The following is a 23,682-nucleotide window of genomic DNA, read 5'->3' as shown; positions in this document are numbered from 1 at the left end:
GAAAGGGAGTTGGACTAATTTAAGACGCCAATTGTATCTTCAGGGCCAAAAGATTTATGCCTGTATTTGGTTTATTCAATCCAAGTACCTCATTATTTAAATGCTTACCTAACTGGATCAACGACGGCAGGGTTTCCTGTATGTGGTGGGCGAATGAGCTTATCATCTGTGGGCATCTTCCCCGACACAGAAGCCTGAGCACTTGAAGCGGCAGCAGCAATACGTTCCTAAAGGAAGTAAAAAAAATGTACCATTGTCCCTTGACTCTTTAGTTATTAATAAATGAAAAATAAATCAAAAATAACTTTTTTCATAATGTCTGCATAAAAATCAGAAACTTTAAAAAAAAAACAAAAAAAAACAGACATCTTCCAGATTGCATGAAACAATGCCTGCAAGATTTCACATTAATAATGTAATGTTATTCAATCACAGGATCCCTACCTGTGGATAAGGTGGTGGTGCTCTGTGAGTTTTATCCTGCTGAAAGGCTCCCATCCCTCCCCCAGACCATCCAGGGGATGCACTGCCAGCAGCAGCAGCTGCCTCCTTCTCTTGTCTGTGCATTTGTTGTCTGATCACAAATTCCCTCAGTCTTTGGCGCTATAAAACACGAGAAACTTTGATTAGCAAAGAAAAAAACAAAAGCATGCAGAAGTGCACTCAATGCCTGCTCAAAGGCAAATATTTTGATACCGGTCTGTGCTTTTCCAGATCAGCAGGGCTGAGTCCTACTACTGAAGGGTCCTGTACTGCTGAAATATCAGGAATTTCTTGAGTTACTGGCAAAGATGGCTGACTTGACATGTCTGAAGTGTGGACAGCTGGTATTTCTTGAGATCCAGAGGAAGGTGGCACTCGCGAGGTAAGGCTGTCTGCTGACAAAGCCGGCTGAGTTTGTGGCTGTGGTTGCTGCACCATCTGAGTCTGCTGTTGAGTTATTTGAAAGCCTCCCGTGCTCGGGCTGCGGCTGAAAGTAGGGGGAGCTGAGGGCTTTCCAGAGAGGGGATCCCCTATAGATGTATTAGTAGAATGGGCTGGAGATGGCTGGTTAGGATGAGGGGATGTTTTGTAACTTCCAGTTCCCTCTGGGCCAATAGAGGAAGTGCGAGGTGGCTTATGGACTGCTGCAAAAGGGTCTCTAGATTGTGGCCTTGAAGGTGGCCGAGAACAAGGGTCTGGAGATTGGAAACGAGGAGTAGCAGGAGACTGGACAGAGTAACCATCATTGGACATGCCACCAGGAGTGTGGGGAGACTGGCAGCTGCCCTGGGACTGTGGGCTGGAGGGTACTCTAGGACATTGCTCCTGTTGAGCTACAGCGTGTCTCTGGGGTCCAAGAGAACAATTATCACCTGACTGCGGTCTGGTAGTTAGTGGAGGATGAATATGGGGATCAGAGTGAGAGGGAGACTGCCTGAAGCCTTCAGCAACATGGCTAGGTGAAGCTCCAGGATGAAGTGCCCCACTCTCCCCTTGGTGCATTCGTGGCGTTAAAGGTGCCTTGAACAAACCATCTCCAGACTCAAGCATTCCAGCAGGGGAGCCGGTGGACAGCTCATGTCTGCCAACTGCAGAGGAACGTGGAGAGGGTGCACTCATATCAGTCCTGTACTGCCCTGTGCTTGCAGGAGATGAAGCCAATGCAGATGGTGACGGTGATGAACCATATTCTGGCCTTCCCATTCCTTGCTGGGTTCTGAAAGGATCTCCATAGTGGGTATTGTGGGATGGTGAAAAAATGGTCGACTCCCCGAGCCCAGGACCTCTTGAATGAGGACTTTCTGGAGGCCCTAGGGACTCCTGAGAGCCTTGCTGGGATTGTGGAAGAAGACCCTGTTGCTGCTGCAGCTGTGATCTGAAGTAGGGGTCAACCTGCTGAGCCCGTCTGGGGGTTCCAGGAGTTCCTGGTTGCATGTCAAAAGGGCCAAGACTGGCTGGCCGTCCCTGAGGAGGGCCCTGCGGGCCGGAAGCAGAATAACCTGAGGAAGGGGCCTGTACGGGGCTGGCCCCGGCATTAGAGAAAGGTGTGGTTGGGTGTGAGTAAGAATGGGGTGACTGAGGCGGAAGCTTAGCCAAAGGATCTGTCCGGATTTCAGCTGATAATGGAGTTTTGACAGGTCCATCTGAGAAAAAGACAGAAGACGATCCTGAATCGGGAGGCAAGGGAAATGGGCTGTCTGCAGAGCTGGGTTGAGAAGAGATTGATGTTGAGCCTGAAGGTGGCGGGATCTGGAGGTGTAAACTTGGCCGTTCTCCCTTTGCACGTGGTTGCTCTGTTTTTACTGGCCTGCACACTTGACTCTCTGCCTGCTGTGAAAAGGTAAAAAGAGCACCAAAGGAATATTAACCACACACACACACCGTAAACCTAATGAAGTCATTTGCTAAACTTAATAAAAAAAGAAATCTACTTTTAACTCACCTTCTGTGCCTTGTTTATCCTCTGAGCTGCTCGGTTATCTTTGGCCTTTTGCTACAAAGAGAGAGAGCGAGAGAGCGAGAGAGCGAGAGCGAGAGAGCGAGAGCGAGAGTTGGCTTCTGCACGTATGTACAGGCACACAAGTCCAAGCACGAACTCTTATAAAAACAAGGCTAAAAAACACACAATGGATAAATAAATAAATAAAATAAAAAATAAAAAAGGAAAACCTAGTATATGACCAACTGCAAATTTAGAAATGTGTTAAAAAGAGAATTACAGCAAACAAATGATAATATGAAGAATAATGTATTAAACAAAACAAAAACAGAAAACAGAACCTACCAGATATGGAACCTTGTCAGCAGCTGGGACCTTCCTCCAGATTTTCATGATCTGCTTGCAGCGACTAGCCCAATCTGTGATGAGAGAAATATTTAACACTTACGTTATAACTGTGACATAAACTTAAAAATCATGACTTTGATAAAATACACTGTACAATATGTTTCTTCTTCACTAACCTGGGTAGTCCTGTTTGAGAGTTGGGAAGTTTGTATTGGCATAAAGAACAGGGGAAATAGTTGAGAGCTCTCCAAGCTCCTCATCCTTCTCCCAGCGCTGCAGACTACGCTGGTTATAGGACAGACCATCACCCTCTGCCTCTGTGGGGGTTGGTGGGGAGGAAGGAGTTGCTGGGGTAGAGGGAGTTGCCCAAGGGCTCTCCTCACCGCCATCTGGACTGAACAGCCCTCCTCTGTCCCTGTACACCATATAATAAGTTAGAGGGTTTGTTTTTTGGTCAAATAAAAAGGCCACATGCGGGGAAAAAATATAAATAATTGGGAATTAAGCTTCTGCTTTTATATGAGTTCTAACTACATGACTGAGATGCTGTGAAATAAAATGCACTAATGAGCCTACCGCATGTCAAAGAACGGTGACTGAGAAATTCCAGGAAAGGCATCCATCATTCCAGCTGAGGGCAGGGACCCTGCAATTCCAGTAATTGAATTAAAATACAACAGTTTTTCAATCATGCTTTTAATAATTCAGGAATCATACAACAGGTAATAATAGCTGCGGTTTTAATTATATGAACATCTGTAGGAAACCCTTGTTCTCACCTGAGGGGAGAGCTCTCTGTGGCAAAGCACTACGACCGAGTTCTCCCTTATTGCCCTCCAAGATGGGCTTCATACCTCCCAAGGAGGAACCATCCGACACTCCCAGAACCTTCCTGAAGAACTGCTCAGAGTCCTGACTCTCCACTCCCTGTGGAAGACCTATCACACAAGCACAACAGCATGGTAGGAAGGAATAAATTACATTACAAGTCATTCTTAAATGCTATATAGCACAGTGCCCTCCTCAGGAAATTACCTTCATTTTTTTCTGCATCAGAATCATGAGGATCAGTTGACACCTGGTTTGTCTGCGATGAGGATGGTGTAGGAATCCCTAAAAGGTGTAAAACTTTAAAACAACCTGGAACTGCACGTTAAAAAGGTCTATTAACTTCACCTGCCATATAGATACTTACCTGCACCGTCTCCCTGAGCCTGGGGGGCTTCACCCCCCTCTTGCTTGAGGGGACAATTTATGTCCACCACACGATCCCCGGCATCAGCTAGTGAAAGAAACAAAAATTTACATATCCTGCACTGACTTTTTTTCTTAACCAGCATCCCAAATTCAAGTTAATGTTCTTACTGTCTGGGGTAGTACTCTTGGTTGGTGCTGGTAAAGTAGGTCTGATGGGGCATGAACCTGGCCTCTGCCCTGGAGGTATCATCACTGCCTTCTTACTCAAGTCTATCAGTGTCTTTCCAAAGAATGCCTCCTGCCGGGAATTACAAATGTTTACAATATATACATCAAATCAGTGGATATCTTTATTTTCACTTTTAAAACATAGCACATAGAGAGAGAAGAAACCTGGAGATAAGCTGGAAACATATCCTCGAGTTTGCTCCTCTTCCGACCCCGACGTTTCTTGGCCTGTTCCTCTCCCTCCACTGGTTTAGGATCCATAATGTTGTCTGTGTCAGGGTGGGGCCCTAAAAATGTAATAATAAAATTCAGTTTTCTTAGGTTTAAGTTATTTGCATAAAATACATTGAATCACAACTCTACAAGTTAAGCAGAGATGAGGACGTTCCAAGGGAGCTGAACATTAAAAATGTCTAAGTGTGTGAAGGTGGGGGCATGAAGTGTCTGCATCATGTCGGATTTTAAAGCATTTTGTCACAAATTAAGTCCTGATCACGATGTTCTATTGAATCACCCTGATTATTTTTTTGCTTGATTCCTCTACTTTACCACCTTGTTCACTTCAGCATTGTGGCGTTGCACTGGATGAACTCAAGTTCAGCAGTCTATTGTTGTCACAAACCTTCTTCAATAGTTCGCTCAATTGGCTGTCCATCCAACATTGTCTCTCCAGCCAACTGGGCAAAAAATTCTTTCTTCATCCGTGTGTGACACTTCCTTTGTCGCACCATAAAACCTCCAATTCCTAACATAATTAAAGGAAACATATGTTTTCATTATTTTGGATATGATGATACATCTATGTAGATACTGTAAATGCCTTTATACAGTCACATTCATGATTGCATACCAGGCCTGTAAGGTTTTCGCTTTCTTTTCTTGCTGTCATCTGTCTCCTCTGCTCCCCCTTTATGACCCTCACAGTCACCGTCAGCACCTCCCTCTGCACCTGCATCCCGCTCAGTACCACCGTCTCTCTCAGGGCTCCCATGTTGGTCCATCTTTGATTCACAGTCCATGGGATCCCCACAGCCTGGTTATATAGAGGAACATTTATTTATTTATTGTAAAAGGCACAAAGTAATCCTGAAAACTCTTTAGAGACAAATGAATGAGTGGAAATTGTCCAAACCTTTTCCCTCATCCCCTTCTCCTTCAACCTCTCTTAGATCCATTCCATCAGGACCTCCTTCAGAGCACATAGTGCCAAGACGGGAGCGACGTTGCCGTCTCTTGTGCAGAGGAGACATGGAGATGCTACGAAGCAGGGACATGCCTGACTCTGTAAGCCAAACACCCTCCAAACGGTAGAACTGGGGCTCTAAAAAGTGACAATCACAAATTTAAGTAAAAATAAAGGGCACAAACTCAGAAAATGTACTTGGAATAATTAACTAACATAAGGAGCTACATCTTCTTACCTGGCTCTTTTATCTTTATTGAAGCCATAATGGCTGACTCTACTACTGTGACCAAAGGGCAAAAAGTAGGGAGAAAAAGAAAATTGTGTCACCAATAAAACAACCAGTCAAAAAACGAAAAAAAAAAAACCCCACCCCACAATATCTTAATTATATTTCTGAAGACCTAGACACTGTCAATCTGAGACTTACCCACAGGTTTTGGAACATATGGGGTGCAAGATGTGCAAGCAAAGCCCTCATCAGAAGCCTGTTCCACCTCATCCTCTGTGTACAGACTCTCACAGACGGCATGGACCCATCTGCATAGGCACACATAAAAACCTAGCTATGCGCACTTTTCAACAAATCAAAGATGATATGGAATAATTTATGACATCAAAAATACATAAGTAATGCTTTACTCGCTCTCATTTTCTGGTTATTTTGTGCGTTTGTGTGTAGTTCCAATAATCAACACCCACCGATCGCAGTACTGACACTGCAGCAAGAGCTCCTCCTCCATGAAATTCTCCCGGCATACCGGGCAGGTGACGAGGCTGGCGCAAGGCCCGCAGTGTGTGTAGTTGTTCTGCCACTCGCAGTGGAAACCTGGTGAGTTGGATCCACACTGCACACAGCACACACACCTGGACAGAGATAGAGATGTAGTGTAGTGCTTTATAACATTTTTTCCAGCTAATATGCAAGATTAAAAAAAATAAAACTACTGATACCAATGTGATTGGTGTAACAAATTTTCTGTTGCTACAGAAGCAAGAGCCGGAGGGATGGGCCTCTGAATTGCAAATGAAGGCTGAGCCACCAGTGTTTTACATAATATGCAAATTTGGATATATTCATTTCCATCTGACCCAATTCAAAGCTACATGGATGAACAAAGCTTTGTGCACTTAAGTTTCTTGTTTTTTTTATTATGTCTCTCTCTTTTTACCATTTGCACTTCCAACCACCCTTGGGTACAGTGTGCAGGGGAGGGTCCAAGCAGTAGGTGTGATAGCTGACATCACAGTCGTCACACAGCAGCAGACGAGACGGGTCTGAAGCCTTTCCACACACTTCACACACAATACATTCCAAACAACGCCAGCCCTTACGAAGCATCGTCTTGGTGATCTGCAGAAGACATCAAATTTAATCTGGATTTTCAAAACAAAACAATGAAAACATAATCCATCATAAGTTTAGCATTGTTCTTACTTTGCTGTTAACACAATAAGGATGGTAGCACTGGGCACACTGAGCGCAAGCCAGCAACTGCCCCTCGACACCCTTTCCAAAACTGCCACAGACGACACACATGTCCTAAAAATACAAGAGAGAAAACAAAAGAGAAAAATTAAGAACAATAAGTCAATTTGCAGTCATACAGAAATGTCAACACAGCAAATCCACACAGGGTAAGTGAACACGTCAAAGCAGCTTTACCTGTAGCAGAACAAATTTATCGGTGTTTGAAAAAAGAACAACTGTGTTCTGCATGGTGTCATCTTCTTCTTCGTCTTCCTCCTTACTCAGTCCAGTGTCTGAGGTCATGCTTAGCTGTAACAGTGTAGTAATTTTATTTCAAGTATTTTATTTCAAGCAAATTTATGAAAATTATGAGAACTACATATTACTAAAATATTAAAAAGTTAAATAACATTAAAAACAACAACAACAAAAAACAAAAACACATGCTCAAAAAGTGCAGCTCACCAAAAAGGCGTCGATGCAGGAGGCCATAGCTTTAAGGCGTGACCTCCCACCACGCCCTCTCCCTCCACCACCACCACCACCACCACCTCGAGGTCTACGCTTTCCAGGGAAACTACTGCTTCGTCCCTGCAATTCACAGAAACAGCCTTTTCAATGTCAAGTCACGCTATAACAATAACATATTAAAAACAAAGACTTAAATTAGTGCCAGCTATCAAAAAATATATATCAACTAGTACATGGTGACCTCACCTGTTTGACCCTTGAGCGGCCTGGGGACCCTCTGCGTTTGGCCTTTTCTCTGTCACTTCTGAGAGGTTCAAAGGGAAGAGAGTCATCGGTCTCAGTGAGCAAGATGTCAGTGTGCGAGCGGCTGGAAGGTACAAGGCCAAGCTCCATAGAAAGCTGAGGGTCGGGTTCTCCTGGAGAGCCTAGAAAGCCACTGCTGCTCTCATCACCATGGCTCATATTTGACATTTCATCCAGCAACAACTCCGGCTTAACCTCTTGTAGTTTTCTCTTGATGTCCTCACTGTGTCCTTTCATTTGGTCATCATCCTCATCCTCCTCTTCCTCCTCCTCCTCAGAGTGAGGTAATAACCTCCCCTCTATTTCAGCTGCAGAGAGGGACTCTTGTGTGTCTATTGATAAAGAACGATTAGAAAGCAACTGGAAGTCATGGCATGGACTTCGTTCCTGCTTTTCATCCATAGACAAAGGCTCCGTTTTAACCACAGAGACTGTGGAAGCTGGTAACTTCTGGGGATCGATACAGAACGGTCCTATACAGATGTCACCAGATGCACTCTTCAATAACTCTTGTGATAGTTCTTGTTTAACTGTGGGAGGAGCATCTTGCTTCTCCTCATCCACCTCCATGCTTTCAGGGCCTTGCTGTGACACTGGTGTTGGTTCTACTTCACAGCTGTTGTTAGACTGTGTCTCTGCTGTGGGATCCTGGGAAGCTGCCACTTGACTCTGTGCCTCTTTGGCTCCGTCTTCAGCAGCGGGTGGACAAGAGCCCCTCTGCTCTGTTGTTGCACAGCCTATTCGAAATGAAGGAATGTGTGATTATCAGCACTGTCATTTTTACATCCATTATTAGATACAAAGCACATTGGGGGGGAAAAATCAAGTTCTACTTGGTGTTTATTTTCATATATAGTACATCTATCGTGCGACTTTGGTTTACCTGTAGACTCGAGCAGAGGAGCTGGTCCCTCAGAACCAAAAGCTTCTGTTGGTAAGGGTGGCTCTCCCTTCATTGTTCTCTCCACAGTGTTTGTTGCCTGAACAGCTGCAAACTCCATCCCTAAGATGAAAAATAATTAAACTAAATAAAAACATTGCTAACACACACACACACACGCAAAATGCTCTAACAGCCATATGCAAATCACAGGCATTTCTTTTAAGTTTGATCCAATGTAGTGTACAGTAACGACTTACCAAAGTCCATAGGTGTCTCTTTATCAGCCTCATCTTTAGCCTGTCCCATTTCTAATGTGTGTTTCTGTCCTGGTGTCACTTCTGATAAGTCTGTATCCATTTGGACTGGCATTTCCACCAATTTAATGTCTCCTTCAGTTTCCTTAAGGGACGTTGTGGTCTGAGTGTCTGCTGTGTATGGTTCAGCAACTGGCTGCCGCTGACCCTCCTTACAAAGCAGGCAAATGATCTCAGCTTTTGGGGGTTCCCCCGCTGAACTACACTCACTGTGAACCCATCTGAGACAAAAGATTATTAAGATTTTTATTTTTTTTTAATGATCGTAACACTGACATGGTCACACATCATGGCAAGCTGTGTTATATTTTAAACTAACCTGTGGCACATGCTGCAACACTGCAAAGCAACAGACGGGTTGGCAGCTTTGCTGCACACACAACATATAGAACTGCGGTGATGCTGGCATCCCTCACACACGGCGTAGTTATCAAACCACTGGGCTGAGCCTGGCAGCACTAGTCCACGGACTCCGCACACCACACATACACGACACCTCTAATAGAATAAAGATTATAGAGCAAAATTACCCAAAAAAAAAAAAACAAAAAAAAAAAAAAACAGACAGGGAAAAAACAAAAACAAAAACAAAAAAAAAACAACGAAAAAAAACTTTTACCAATGTCTTTTTAAACAGAAATAATTTGGATAAAATAAGGTAAGATTATGTTTTATTAAATAAGTGAATGTCCAGTTTCAATATACGGAAATCTTTTTGAATACAGGGTTAAATAAAGAAAAAGAAAAAAGGATTTACTCTGCATTTCCATGGGTCAGAGGGAAGAGAATCCATGGCTGGCTGGAGACAGAAGGTGTGGTATCCCTTATCACAAGCATCACATACCAACATTTTGGAGTCTTCCCCTGGTTGTCTAAGAAAAAGTAATAATAAGTGGAAAAGGGAGATTTAATCAATTCAAATAAAATAATCAGTTAAAATAAAAACAAAGTAAAACAGGACACACATCTGAGAAAAAAGGAACGATGCTAGACTGTTAGACTCACCTGCAAGTCTGGCACACTTTACACTCTGGACACTGCCATCCTGCCCTCTGGATAGGTGTGGCTCCAATCTCCAGACAGGCTGCATGGTAGTGGAGACCACAACCCGTGCAGAAGAGCAAATCAGTGAGCTCGCCTGCTGAGTCACATACTGCACACCAAGACTCTTCACCAGCTGCATAAAACAAACAAAAAAAAACCAAAACCATATGAATAGGTTTCATAAAAATATTCTCAGTTCACCTTAAATTATCATGAGACTCAACAAGGTATGAAGCTAGCACTTAACTCTCATGTTTTGTTTACATTTTAGTAAGTTTTCAGTTTTTAAGAAAGACAAGTTAAAAGTAGACAAAAAAGAAATTAAGTTACACAGATAGCTGACATTTTAAAGAATAAAGACGTCTTTAAGTCTTGTTAAACTGCTAGTCCACAGATGATGTGCCAGATATACATGGAGCATAACAGATATCCAAGCCAAACAATATGCTGCTTTTCTACTTTTTTGCTGTTTGATTGGCAGCAGGACATCATATGTGTGTAGAGTCCTAGTCTGACACTGTGTAAGAAAGTCATCACAATTCTGACAAAGGCTTCTGTTTCACTTACCCAACTCCTCTGCCTTATCTATGTGCTCTGGACAGAGGAGGACCAGCTGTTTCATAGACTGGAAGGATCCACTGGCTGCTGAGCAGGGAAAGTGGTAGAACCGCAAACAGCCCTCAGCATGGCATCGAATGGTTGCACCCAGCCTTTTGCAGTATTCGCAAATCTGGAGCAAGCCAAGGGTATCAAGTTTGGTTTGTCTTTATATTTTCATCGAGTACATCTAATCCAGGTTAATCAAACTACACTTACCCGCTGTGTCCCTGAGATAACAGCTTTATCCACATTCTCCAACTCTTCATCCTCTGTCTGCTTTACTCCCTCTGACCACACTGCACACCAGTGGTGAACCCAACATCCCCCTGTTTATAATAAAGCCCAACATTAGTAAAATATCAAACCAAACCTCTGTTCTACATCAGTGTGCTCTAGTAGATAGAATTATTTGAAACATGTTAGGTTCTAACACAAATTAAATATAGTATTTAAAAAAAATATCTCTCTCTCTCTCTAATATATATATATATATATATATATATATATATATATATATATATATATATATATATATATATATATATATATATATATAAAATTTGCCCAACACTAGAGATTTTGACTATACCACTCTACCGCGATAATTTCACTGTGCTAATGTTATGCTAACGTAGCTGTTTTGCTAGCGATCACATAGGACATCGTTATATACCAGCTAGTCCAACTTCAGTAACCCTACAAAAGTAACTGCTGTTTAGTTTTCTGTCTTCATTTATGTCGGAACGTATAGCAGTGCTGTACGTTTTAATTTTTTTCAGAAATCTCTCAGTCAGAACATGCTATATCATGTTTAGGTGGAAACTAGCGAGCTAAGTTCCTGCTAAGTTCTAACTCCGTTGAATTTAATAAACTCTGTTTTCATGGATGCCTGGATGTTAAACTTAATTGTTACACCTGGTAAAGCCGCAACACTGATAATTTTATTAAAGATAAAAGTATTTAGACAGTTTTTAACTCTCAGTGATGCCGTAGTGTTCGTTTGACTTTGGGACCTGAAGCGGGCGGAGTATTGGACCCAGATCACTCCGCAAGGCTCCTGACTACAGCAGCCGTAATGCTCCGGCAACATTTTTGACAGATTTCTGCGCGCCGTGTACCACATAAAATCACTTCGAGGTCAGTAAGCACAACCAGAATTCATACATAAGGCACTCCGTCGATTTTTGAGAAAATTAAAGGATTTTAAGTGTGTGCGATATATATCGTTACCGCACATGCTTCAAATTATACCGTGATATGGATTTTAGACCATATTGCCCAACCCCAATATATATATATATATATATATATATATATATATATATATATATATATATATATATATATATATATATATATATATATATATATATATATATATGTTTAGACTTTAACCTGAGTCATCAAGGAGTGCTGTCAGACAAGGCGAATCAGGAAATCCAATGGAAGACAGGTCATCATTTCCAGGCTGTGGCAGTGGGGAAGCTGATGGCTTGAGGGTTGGCCGCTCAGAAAATGGTCCAAAGTGCCTCAGTTCCCGCTGTCCATGCAGACTCCGCTCCACACAGTTACAAAGCGCACATGCTCGAACGCTCTCTCTGTACACAGGTGAGAAATTGTTGAAAGCACCTTCTTTGGATAAAGCAAGAAGCACAGCAGGTTTTATTATATAATAAAAGGGCTTACACAGATGTGCTAGAAGAGGCTGCATTAGCACTCGCCAACTCCACAGCAGGAATGGCCTTAGACTCCCCGTCAGAAGAGACAAGCTGCTTTGCAGTGGCATTGTCATCAGCTAGACAAAAGGAAAAAATGTTTAAGGCAAAAATTTTTTTAAATAAATCTTAAGAATAATTGCATGAAACACACAAATAGCTCCCTTATTCACAATGGTAGCCACAGCTTAAAGGGAAAAAGCACACCATTATCTTCATAAAGGTGCAGAAGAGAGTCCAGAAAGCAAAGAAAACATTACCTGTTGGTTCAGAGTCATTCTCTTCGCAGTTTGATTTCTGCTCGTCCATCCCCCGTACTGATTTTGACCTCCCTGACAGAGATCTGCAATTTAAAAATGTAAACTAGGACCAGTTTGCAAATCATTGTCATAGTAATTATTATGGTGATTCCACAATACTGTAAATAAAAAATAAATTTAAAAAAAACTGGGCATACTATTTTAAAATGCTAATGTCATCATCATCACATAATGTAGAGAAAAGAAAAAGAAAAATGAAACACAAAAAACCCAAAGATTTTCCTTATTTTCTCCTATATAAAACTGAACAGTTAAGTGATCTCCAGTTTCTCACTTGCTGAGACAGAAAACTCCAATGTTCATAATCCAACATATTAAACATAAAAAGCCATCTTAACCACAAAATGCACACTCTACGCATCCAAACCCACTTTTACATAAAAGCCAACAACATAACTAATAAATACTGCCTGCTGTTTCTTTCCCCCCTCTCCCCCTCTTTTTTTTAAGATAATTTCCTTGTATTTATCCCTGTACAATCGAGCTTTTTTCGCAAACTCGTAAAAACAGCGTTAAGGTTATAAGAGCACGATCAATCCGACAGCGTTTTAACAACTCAAGTTATTTACCCAGCAATTCATAATCCAAATCGGTCAAGCAGTTTTGGTGGAAAAGCGCGAAATGTTAAAACTAAAATGGTGTTTTGCTAAATAAAACAACCATAAATCGGGATACACAAAGAACATACAACTTCCGTGTGTGGAGCTTCCTGTTGCAGCGGGGCTCCTTTCGTGCAGAACCTCGTCGCTAGCATCATAGTTCCGCTGCGAGGTTCACGCCATTAACAAAAATACTGTAAAACAAACAACGAGGGCCTCACCATATTTTACCCACATAGCTAATCAAAGGACCCATTCACATGCGTGTAACGTTTAAAGCTCTTAACAGGCATTTTAAACGAGGTCGGACAACTTCAATTCGCGTAGTAGCCCATATGTTTTTGCTATATTACAGCTTCGCTAGGATTTATAAGTATGATCGCGAAACCGAAAAAGACACCCGCACAATCGACATCAGTGCGATGCTGGCAAATAACGTGACGATGGCTTCAAAGTACAAATCAAACACAGAAGAGCGTTTTTTCAGGAGTTACAAAATCTAAATTGTGCCATCATACTTGAGGAAAAAGCCTTCCTGTGGGTTAACGCTGTCATACCCATTTGGTAATGATTTCTTTTCATTTTCACTGGGGCAGGTGGAAGCGGATCCCAGCCCGAGGACGATTGGGCTTTTCTGGTGGTTCATGCACAGAAGAATCAGTTATTACAAGCCGAATTTAACGCATTTAATACAGCACAAAGTATCAAAAGTATTTCAATCCTTGTCAAAATTACCCAGGGTTGTTTTGCACGTCTTTCCCATTAGTGGGAACACAAAACAAAAAACTCCCAAACAATTTCAACTCAACGCGATTAAAAGTACTATCATATTGCCTGGTGGTGCGCATCATTAGCAGATTGCACAGACGTTGCTAGCTGGAGAATGCAACTGAGCTACTGCACGAAATGAAACGTTAACGTTGCATGTCCGTATTAAACACACTCGATGGAACCAGAAACGCGCTTTCTTCTTGACAACAAACTAGATCTTCCAAATCGAACTCGACTCATATCTCAGTTCATGTGGATAACATATATGTTTTATCTCAATAATACAGTTACTAACACGTAAAGCAAAAGTAATAACACGACGAGTGCTTTAACGTCTTAACATCCTGGCTAGCGAAGTTGACGTTAAAAGTGTTAACGTTACAAATTAACTTTAAGGGTAGAGGTGTTTGCTTTTAGTTTATACTCTTTACAAATAGCGACAACGATTTGTTGCAGTCACTGTAAATAATAACAGAAAAGCTACTGATATTTTACAATTGAACAACTGCAGCGCTAAGCACTATTTCTCAATGTAAACATCGACTTCAAAGGGTTGGTTCTGTCCAGAAAATTGCCATGTCCATGTCACTGGCGGCAGGCTGAAACGGAAAAGCTAAAAACTACCAACAGTGACGTAGCTGCAAAGTCTTGGAAAGAGAAAAAAACTACACAAAATACACAAAATCCCACAAACATGGACATACCTTTAAAAATGTTAACCTGCTACACTGCGTATAATGGCGCGGAAACAGTCGATGTGCAACATATATCAACCTAAAGTTAGCTCCCAGGTAACATTGCTAGTTTTCCAGCAATTACACAGCCCCCATCCACTCGAAGCTAACAGCTAAACACTACCGACTGTAGAGCTAACACCCGGTCTAAGGTCAGGGTTGGCGTGTCTTTAGGTAACAGGTTTAAAGGAGCCATAATCAAAGCAGCTCACCTCACAAAAACAATATCGTCTCCTCATGTATCAGCAAAATCCACAGAGCCACGCAGCGTCCCAAAATGCTGATGGTCGCTTCATTTTATGTACCGGACTAACGCTACGGCTAGCCGGCTGGAGTCAGAGTGGGGGGAAGTGCACGTCGGCGGAAGGCAGGCTGAGCGATGCTGCTAGCTAGATGGATAATGCCATTAGCTAACAGGCAACTTGAGCTTTTGTGTTGAGTGTGGTCGTACGCTACCGGGGAACTGTTAGCCACAGACACAAGTCTAGTAAAGATTCCCCGGCTTCAGACAGCGAATCGAAACTAACTACTTTTCCTTGCTTCAGGGTTTTAGCTGGAATGGCTAACATCAGCTAGCTTTTGCTCTGCTCTGGAATCTCGTTCGCGAGGTCGTGATAAGCTATTGCAAGTTTGCATCACAACAGTGTATGCGAAAATGACAGCGCTGAACTTTGTTGACAAGTCACCAAAAGTATATTTTTTGGCGTCTGGTGTCAGTCGACCGCAGACTTTTCATCTACCTAAATTTGCGAGTCAACTTTGCATGGGTACCCTTGTGTGGGTCACTAGCATCTCTTCTTCACTTCGCGTCCTCAAACGGCTGTTCTGCCAAGTGGCTAACTGCTGCTAGCCGTGCCAGCTAATAACAACTACGTCAAAAAATAATAATTCATGCAAACCAAGGGGCAGAAATTATATTTGCTACTAGTTTCTACTACACTTTTTAAACCTCGAGTAAACCTTGTGCGAGGCTAATAGTTTTTACCACATAAGATTTCAATCTGGTGAGCGCTGACCAGTGAAATATGGTGGATATTAGATATTAGGTCATTTTGATTTTCGGATCCAGGGAGGCCATTTTTCATTAGACTGTTATGATTGTAAGAATGCAGCTGCTGTGCACATGTCTGCTGATGAATGGTTTGCTTGTTTAAATGATGGGCCACGATCTGTGTGGGATCAATTAGGTTAAATTTGTCGTGGTGAAAATTTATTTTTGTAATTGATTTAACAAATGTGTTCATTATGTTTAACGATTAATTTTTTCCGCCTCTGTTTTTCTGATGACCATTGCCGATGGGTCGTAATCCATTATCTAAAAAATAAATAAATACATTTTTAGCGGGTCATGTAATGTTGCGCGTTTTGAAATCGTGTAATCGTGCAATTTGTTACACCATTGTTTTGTTTTGCAATATGCCTGCAAGATAAATGTCTTTCAAGGAAGAATGAATCCAAAGAAGAAGAAGTAAAAACAAACAAACAAAACAGGACGAATAACAATAATCTTTTGTGTTAAAATGCCCAGCCTTTAAGCAGACATTTTAAATCTCTTATCTGATCATTCACATTGAGTGTATGACCTTTCCATTAAATATTTATCATTGTAATGCAACTTCAAATTTGATTTGCAGATAGGATTAAAGTGCAGTGGTAATGTCAGGGAAGGTGACCAAACCCCAGTTCCTGTCAGTGGGCAAAGAGGTTTTCTTTCTTTATTTTTGCCTTATCACTGTGAGAAAACTACAGTGGTATAGATAACACAGGACAATATAGGTTCAAGAAAGCTGTCCTGAGAACTGCTGTGACACTGACAGCAAGTTACAAGACAATCTAATAAACTTTGCATGACAATAAAGAGTTGTTTACAGGAAGCTGTGGAAAAGTTGTCATTCTGGGGGATTTTTTAACTGTAAAGATTATATATGTGTAGCTCTAATTAAATCAAGACATTGACCTATTTGTGTCACACCTTCTTGAGCCCATGCTGAAACACCAGGGGCCTGAGGCTGTATAAACACAAAGTAAAGGTCGAGAGTCATTGAGATGATCCAGCGAACCTACAGGAAATTAGGTTGGGTAGCAGTGGGTCAGATTACTAGAAGGTCATAGGTTTAATCATCTACTGTTTAACTCTTATTCTGCCTTAGAGCAGAACGCCCAACTGTTACAGGTACAGTAGGAACCTTGCTTGTACCTCTACATTTTTAAGTAGCCGAGGACAAAAATTCCTGCAGGGCATTTGGAGTAAAAACTCTACCACATCACACATGTGTGCTTTGGTGACCCCTTGTGAATAAGGAAGCAGCTGAAAGTAACTTTTTTTTTTTTTTTTTTTAAAAGGAATAAAATAAGTCCGGCTGAATATCACAATTGTGAAATTAATGTGAGTGATCTGAGTTCTTAATCATACATATTGCATTATGCACCTGCTGCAGGGGGTGGATCCACAGCTGACCCTGCACTGGTACATTTATGCATTAATTTCATATGTGGCGAGGCATATATACACCTCGGGGTTTAGATTAGGCCGCTGAAATTATTTTAAGCTGAGTGAACAAATAAGAAATGGTCTTCTGAGTGTGACCTTTTACTCCAATAAGAGTTGGGGGGGGGGGTTGTTTCTTTGTAAAAACATTACAATTTATTATTGTTTTTCAGGAGTCATCTTAACACACCTAATTATTGTGGTATGCTATAATAAAGCCATTTTTACCATGGTTGACAGGAGCTATTTGCATTGACGAAAATAAAAATACTTAAATCTATTTGATAATTTAAAAAAATGGAAGGAATGTTGGCAAAAATGTCCTTTGCTAGATTTTGTAGCCATGAAAAGTCCTCACTGACACTTGTTTCTGTTACAAATGGTAATATTTATTCAACTTCTATTTGACTCTTTCAGTGCACGACTGTGGGGAGTGCATGTTTCCATTTTGAAAATAGGTTATTACTGGTCCCCCTGACAGGATTAGTTAACTCCCCATTCAGCTTTAGTAAGATTGGATTAGATTTTGGGTCGGCTGAGACTGGCTGGAAGATAGTTGCTGATTGGCTGATAGATGCACAGGGAGGGTGGTATTAGGGCACCAGGACTCTCCTATTGGACGGTAGGTGAAGCGGATGCTCTCCCCCATCTGCCTCCTGTATCTCAAGGATAATCCCCTGGAATACCTTCACAGATGTTTACAACAGAACTGGAAGACAAGAATATATTCTGATATAACAGTAATGATGATGGTTAAAATAAACAGCTCAAGTTACTTTTATCGCATAGAGTTTCACCTGTTTTGTGGTTTGACTTATTAATATTGAGCTGGTTTTGATTTCAGATTCCTGTTACTCTGGTATGGAGCTCTCTCCTTGTCATATTGTCTGCTGGAAAAACAGCATAAAGTCCTCCTATTTGATAGGTTACGATGAACATTTTAACTCATAATACTCTATCATAAATGTTCTGAATCAAATTGAGGCCTGCTAAATTAAAGAGAGGATCAGGAGTGTTTGCTATTTATTAATTTAGATGGTACCAAATACAACTCAGTGGGGTGATATCAGTTCCTCCACAAGGGGGGTGTATAACCTCAGACTAGTGCTGAACAGAACCCTACACTTTATTATGAACCTTTAAAACATTTGTTTACTTGAAACCAGTAAAAAATTAGATGTTTAGTAGTAATGTTTATTGTCTTTGTAGGAAGTCACATTGTACTTTATAGGCCAGACTAGATTTTTTGGATGGGATGCGCAAGCGGGATGTAACAGAATAGAAAGTGGCATTGTAATGTGCAACAGTTAGCAGATAAGGGTGGCGCAAAATGATGCAATGCCAATATGATTAAAAAAAACAAACAAAACCTGATGATAAAAAGCAAAAACAAAACCCTAAAGTGGGCTTCCAAAAAAGCAGAGATCTGTGACTGAGATAAAGTCAGAGTGTTTGCAGACTGTGGCGGAATATTAAGTACTCTGGGCTTTTCATTAACCTGGGTTTCCACACAGGGTTACACAACATACATTAACTCGACTGTAAGTGCTGGAATCTATCATTTCCTTGTCATATACCTTTTCCCCCCCTCCACACTGAGCAACTAATTTTTGTTTAGTAAGTAAAAATATCAATTAACCTAACATGCAAAACCAATCTACACCACAGCTGAAAAGAAAGGTAGCCTGCCATTTCATAAAAGTACAATTTTAATTTGATTTATGACATGAAAACAAGCAAGGGCATACAGCACATGTAGTAGATATTATAATAAAATGGAAAAAAAAAAAAAATAATAATAATATATATATATATATATATATATATATATATATTATTATTTTTTTTTTTGATTCAGAAAGTACAAAAATAAAGATTCTATTCTTCAGGGATTTCATTCTTGTCTCATTAGAATATATATATTTCATTTTTTTTTTTTAACATATATAACTGACATAAAATACATACAAAAAAAACCAAATCAAAAATATGATAGTCTTTGGTATTACCATTTTTATATTAACTTGCTCAAAGTCTCATTATGTTCAGTTTCTTAAACATTTGTTAGCATGTATAACATTATGGCAGATTATTTTACAAAAATAGGGGGAAAAGCTAGCAAGCATTTCCAGTGTTTTTCAATCCTTTAAGGACTAAATGGGAAGTGTTAACATATTGTATAAACGTAGCAGTAGGCTATGGCACTTATTAAGTGTGCATAGATTTTGGTTCTTAAGGATGAAATGACTCGGAGTCTAAAAGAATGCACCCAAAACTGTAGAGTAGTCTAGCATACCAGTGCACCTCTGATGTCTCCGTCTGCAAGGAGTGCTTCTCTCTACTTTCGATCCTCAGGGCATCACTCACGTTGACTTCTTTGTTCACATACACACCTGCTTTGTCCTTTGCAGGCAAAGTGCTAACATGCATTGGAGTCTTAGTACAACTTTTTTGAATGTCAGTATCCTGCTGCTCTTCTGCTGTTTCTCCCCAAAGTAGCTGCTTAAATGAGAAAAGAAGTCGCAGGGGTCCAAAAGCCCAGTGCGCGAGCCTGTGGTCCTCCACCAGTGCATAGCTGGATGCCAGCACGCCATCAACAAACAAAGTTCCAGCGTCTGTCAAGGGTGCATACACTCCCATGCTTTCCGTTAGTGAAACTGAGATGATTTGGGATGCATGCACTTGCTGCTCTGCTTTATGTATGAGAACACAGTCTCCTTGTCTGACCCTCCTTGCAAACTGAGGCTGGTACTCACTGTTTTCTTGTCTGCAGTGCGGGTCTAAAAAGACCAAGTGATTTGGAGTAAGGGCCAATCTATGTCCATGTTCTGTCTCCAGAGACAGAAAAGCAGACCAGCTTTGTTGATCCCGATGGAGAAACAAGAGGACTTGGCTATACACGACTTGGCCTGTCCCAGATAGGGCCATGACTCTGTCCCCAGGAGTGAGTGACGACAGGCTCTTCTGCATCCCTCCAGCCACAGTTACCCGGGCCCAGCCTGGGAAACAGCCACCTTTTTCCACAGCAAGAGAATGATCTGCAGAAGGATCAGCAGACAAAGCCAAGATGAGTAAACAAATTGTGTTCCCTTTTTTTTTTTTTTTATAAACTTAAATATCCTGATACATTTCACACTGAAGTAAAGTCATTTAACGATACAAGCATGGCTTTTAATGGCAGCTACCTTCTTAAACTTACCAGCTTTTACTGAGCAGTGGACACGATGTTTGGACTCATAGTGGACCCAGTCGAAGCCTGCTTCCACAGCCAGCTGGGCCAGGAGACCGTACTTTTCAGGTCTTCTATCAGACGTTGTTATATCCACAGCCCGGCCTTCATAGTGCAGAGAGCCAGGAGGATGGTTACCATCTTCATCCCAGGCCTCTGTCACACGCAAGCGTATCCCTGGCCACTGGTTCATCACTGCAATAGCCAGCCTGTTCAAGCACTCCTTACATCGCTACGGGCAGAATAAGAAAGAGGGCAGATATTCATTTTGGAGCACTTCAGTAAACTTGTAAATATATTCACAAATTTATCAGCATGAGCACCCATCTCAGCCTACCTACAACAAAAAATTTCAACACAGAAGAAAAACCTTGACTTGACTCAGTGATTTTTTTTCCCTCTGAAACCCAAACTAACAGATGATGATTTGTTAGTTTTCAGAAGTAGAAACTGTAGAATCTAAAGAGTTCATAATTTTCCAAAACCAAGTCACTCAGTCTCATCAGCACACAAGAGATGTTCAAGAGACAGACACTTGTGAATATTACCACTCTCTAACAATAGGCAGAAAAAGAAAAATGTGGTTTTTACACCTAAGTGCGTAGACTGATTTCAGTGCGCCTCAGCAGAAAACGATTCCAGTATTTCAGCTCTGTCTCCAGCTCCCAGGTTCTGATTGTTTGTCAGTTGGCATCATCACACAGTTCCTCCTCTACTCTGTTAAAGGCCATTTCAACCTTGCTCAAACAATCAGAGTACAAGAACAAACCCTACTGTAGCCAGTTTGGCACATTCCTTGGCCTTTTCAACAGGGTGACAGAATAATCAAGGCCATTCTCTGCCTTTCCAGATTGTTCCAGACTTGAGTTTCTCAGTTTCACCCCTGAGACATGTGATCAAATATGTGCACAGTGACTCCTAACACCCCCGTGGGCCATAATGTTACAGACTGTGTCAGCATTGTCGCAAAATAGCAGGCTGAAAAATAATGACGTCAGCATCCGAGGTGATACGCTCATGCAGCTACTGAACGGCGCTGGCTTGTGACTTGTGCTGTGGCAGGTTTTAAAACCTATAATTATGGCAGTAAAGCTCATTTCGAATACACAACGGATCAACAGCGAAGGAGGAAGTGACAGAAAACCATGGGAGCTAAAGTTGGAAAAGAAGAAAGCGGCGTAGCAAAGGCCTGAGGTTGGGACTAAAAAGAGAGGGCAGAGGGGAAGAATGTATGGGCACGGACTTGGGAATGTGACAGCAAGAGTGAGAAAAAGAGAGAGGGACAGAAAACAAACTGGGTACATTTATCTCGCAATGCCATTGAAGAGAGGCATTTCATTGTCACAACTACAATAGTCGCTTTTCCGACGGTGCCATTACTTCAGTAGGAGGGAATTTTGTATAGGCGACCCCTCTGAGTCTCCAAATGACGCACAAAGAACGTCTTTCACATCTGGGCAAAAAAGGGGGCACATGCACACATACACACACATTCAAACTGGTATCAGGAGGGCACACGTATACAACCACAGATTTCCCTCACATACAATCACTACGGGAGGAGAAGGGACACAGATTAATATCCTAAACAATCACACAAGACCATAGTATCCAAAACCGTGGACTGAGTGTGAATGGAGCTTGTGTTCACATTCAGAAGTGTGGCATTCCAAATGGGTAGTTTGAAAGTTCTTTAATGCGGCCCAGATCTTAAATCCTTGAGGACGTTGACTGCCTTCTCAAGACACTGTAAATTTGGCTACCTATCCTTAGTAACCAATCAGGAATTTAAGTGCCCTGCCTGGATTTTTCTTCTGCTGGGCACACTGAGAACCTGTCATGGGAAGTGTTTTATTTCAAATAACAAAGACTTTGGTTAAAGATTAAAAGGAAATGTTCCTGTAGAGAAACTCAGCCACTTAAGGGTAGTGTTGAATTACATCCTTATCTTCTTATCTTTAAAAAAAAAAGTGAGGTAAGGTTTGGTTAAAGCTTACACAGGCCGTGCTGAGCATTTTTATCTATTAACAGACTGGCAAGTGCAGGTAGATAATGACTGGGATTATATGATTTGTTTGGAAGGTGCAAACAGCAGTTTGTCCATTTAGGGAAATGTAGCTGATCAACCATCCAACAACGAAACTATCTTGAAAAGGGAAGTCAGTCTGAGCATCACCTCACTGAGTCAATCTGGTGCTGCATCTTTGGGCATTTATTGGACTTACTACACAACAGTCATAAGCGATCATGGGAAGCAATGAAAACGACTGTTATCACTGTATCACATTCATATAAAACAAATCTAAGATTCTAACCCAGCTCGACACCAGTCTCACCTTAGTCGTGAAGCGGTCAGCGCCTGTGTTCTCCTCGTCCTTGAAGACAATGTCTGGGTTGTAATTGGACACAAGTTCGTTGAAACGCTCAGAATTGCGTGCGATCTTGCCCTCTGCTCTCCCACTGGCCCCCAGGTTGTTCTCTGATAAGTTGGGGAAAAACTGCTTGAGGCGCATGGCTGTGAGCTTTCTGGGCCTCGGACGGGTGCCGTACCGCGGGCCCGGTCCGCATCCCTGGACCAGCCATATAAAAGTCCACACAGCAACCAGGGTGAGCTGTGCCAGATGGGCCCACCAGAACTGCTTCATTGAGGAGGGTTGGGTCTCCCAGAAGTCAGTGGCTCGCAATGTGTGCGGCGATAGCCCAGGTGTGATAGCTCCAGGTGTGTGACAGCAAGTGAATGAGAGTCAGATCTTGGTCCATTCCAAATCATTGATCATTAGAGGTGATATTTATTTATTTATTTTTTAGCCCAGAGACTGATAAAGTTCCGGGGCACGTAGGTTACTTCATATCCCGGTGTTTCGCCTTAATTTAAAAAAAGAAAAAGACAAAAGTTTTAAAATACCAAGCAAGTGCTTCACTGTTTTGGTGACGGCGCGATCTGATTGGCTGAAGTCTGGCATGTGTTAGGTAATTGAAGATGTGGAAATACAAAGGCTCTTTGAAGATTTCAGTGCGTATCAGCGGGAACTACGTCTCCTGTGATCTGAGAACCATCTTCAGATATCCTCCGCAGGTGTTTTGGTGGATTTCTGCTCACTTACCGCTTCTCTCTCTCCCCCACGCCGTCTCCTGGACTGGACACACAAACTGACGCACACCTAAAGCCCGATAGCCGCCTGACTCTGGGATTTTTCTGGACGCTCCAATGAATCTCTCATCCCTGCTGTCCATCCAGTAATGCCTCTACCGACACTTTTTTTTTCTTCCTTCTCTCCTTCGTCCACTGTCTTTTGTCGCGTTTCAGCGCTCCTGGCCACCTTGCGCCAGCCATTGGTTCTTATTAGAGTCCGGACAAGATT

General features: G+C 41.8%; 2 protein-coding genes across 5 annotated transcripts in view; both read right to left on the bottom strand.

Moving 5' to 3' along the window:
- The window catches only part of kmt2d (lysine (K)-specific methyltransferase 2D), a 30,519-nt gene extending 14,847 nt beyond the window's left edge, over window positions 1-15,672 (bottom strand). Inside the window, exons 1-34 of one of the 4 annotated variants that reach the window (XM_084918042.1) lie at window positions 14,816-15,672; window positions 12,440-12,522; window positions 12,151-12,259; window positions 11,860-12,062; window positions 10,681-10,790; window positions 10,432-10,594; window positions 9,826-9,997; window positions 9,578-9,692; window positions 9,140-9,318; window positions 8,764-9,041; window positions 8,507-8,626; window positions 7,567-8,360; window positions 7,315-7,440; window positions 7,045-7,158; window positions 6,817-6,921; window positions 6,551-6,732; window positions 6,081-6,245; window positions 5,809-5,918; window positions 5,617-5,661; window positions 5,328-5,516; window positions 5,046-5,228; window positions 4,818-4,940; window positions 4,361-4,482; window positions 4,136-4,265; window positions 3,966-4,052; window positions 3,806-3,883; window positions 3,550-3,708; window positions 3,347-3,416; window positions 2,947-3,185; window positions 2,768-2,841; window positions 2,426-2,476; window positions 697-2,313; window positions 445-603; window positions 109-227 (exon numbers count right to left, since the gene is read on the bottom strand). In XM_084918042.1, the coding sequence (XP_084774168.1) occupies window positions 109-227; window positions 445-603; window positions 697-2,313; window positions 2,426-2,476; window positions 2,768-2,841; window positions 2,947-3,185; window positions 3,347-3,416; window positions 3,550-3,708; window positions 3,806-3,883; window positions 3,966-4,052; window positions 4,136-4,265; window positions 4,361-4,482; window positions 4,818-4,940; window positions 5,046-5,228; window positions 5,328-5,516; window positions 5,617-5,661; window positions 5,809-5,918; window positions 6,081-6,245; window positions 6,551-6,732; window positions 6,817-6,921; window positions 7,045-7,158; window positions 7,315-7,440; window positions 7,567-8,360; window positions 8,507-8,626; window positions 8,764-9,041; window positions 9,140-9,318; window positions 9,578-9,692; window positions 9,826-9,997; window positions 10,432-10,594; window positions 10,681-10,790; window positions 11,860-12,062; window positions 12,151-12,259; window positions 12,440-12,488 (6,539 nt within the window). In that variant the 5' untranslated portion in view covers window positions 12,489-12,522; window positions 14,816-15,672. Of the gene's footprint in view, window positions 1-108; window positions 228-444; window positions 604-696; window positions 2,314-2,425; window positions 2,477-2,767; window positions 2,842-2,946; window positions 3,186-3,346; window positions 3,417-3,549; window positions 3,709-3,805; window positions 3,884-3,965; window positions 4,053-4,135; window positions 4,266-4,360; window positions 4,483-4,817; window positions 4,941-5,045; window positions 5,229-5,327; window positions 5,517-5,616; window positions 5,662-5,808; window positions 5,919-6,080; window positions 6,246-6,550; window positions 6,733-6,816; window positions 6,922-7,044; window positions 7,159-7,314; window positions 7,441-7,566; window positions 8,361-8,506; window positions 8,627-8,763; window positions 9,042-9,139; window positions 9,319-9,577; window positions 9,693-9,825; window positions 9,998-10,431; window positions 10,595-10,680; window positions 10,791-11,859; window positions 12,063-12,150; window positions 12,260-12,439; window positions 12,523-13,068; window positions 13,183-14,573; window positions 14,783-14,815 lie in introns of those variants that run through there. The other 3 variants (XM_084918045.1, XM_084918044.1, XM_084918043.1) reach the window with 3 other exon arrangements.
- Window positions 15,673-18,983: 3,311 nt separating this feature from the next.
- On the bottom strand, window positions 18,984-23,682 carry dhh (desert hedgehog signaling molecule). Its single transcript, XM_084917439.1, has 4 exons — window positions 23,425-23,682; window positions 22,657-23,185; window positions 20,291-20,552; window positions 18,984-20,129 (listed from the first exon to the last, which is right to left on the bottom strand). Exons 2-4 carry the CDS (start codon window positions 22,963-22,965, stop codon window positions 19,324-19,326), a joined length of 1,377 nt encoding a protein of 458 aa, XP_084773565.1. The 5' UTR covers window positions 22,966-23,185; window positions 23,425-23,682; the 3' UTR covers window positions 18,984-19,323.

The sequence above is a fragment of the Perissodus microlepis genome, chromosome 20, assembly GCF_051167445.1.
Source record: "Perissodus microlepis isolate ML-2025 ecotype Zambia chromosome 20, ASM5116744v1, whole genome shotgun sequence".
In the NCBI taxonomy this organism is placed as follows: domain Eukaryota; kingdom Metazoa; phylum Chordata; class Actinopteri; order Cichliformes; family Cichlidae; genus Perissodus; species Perissodus microlepis.
Note: the sequence above shows the minus strand (reverse complement) of the source record. Positions and strands in the feature narration are given on the sequence as shown.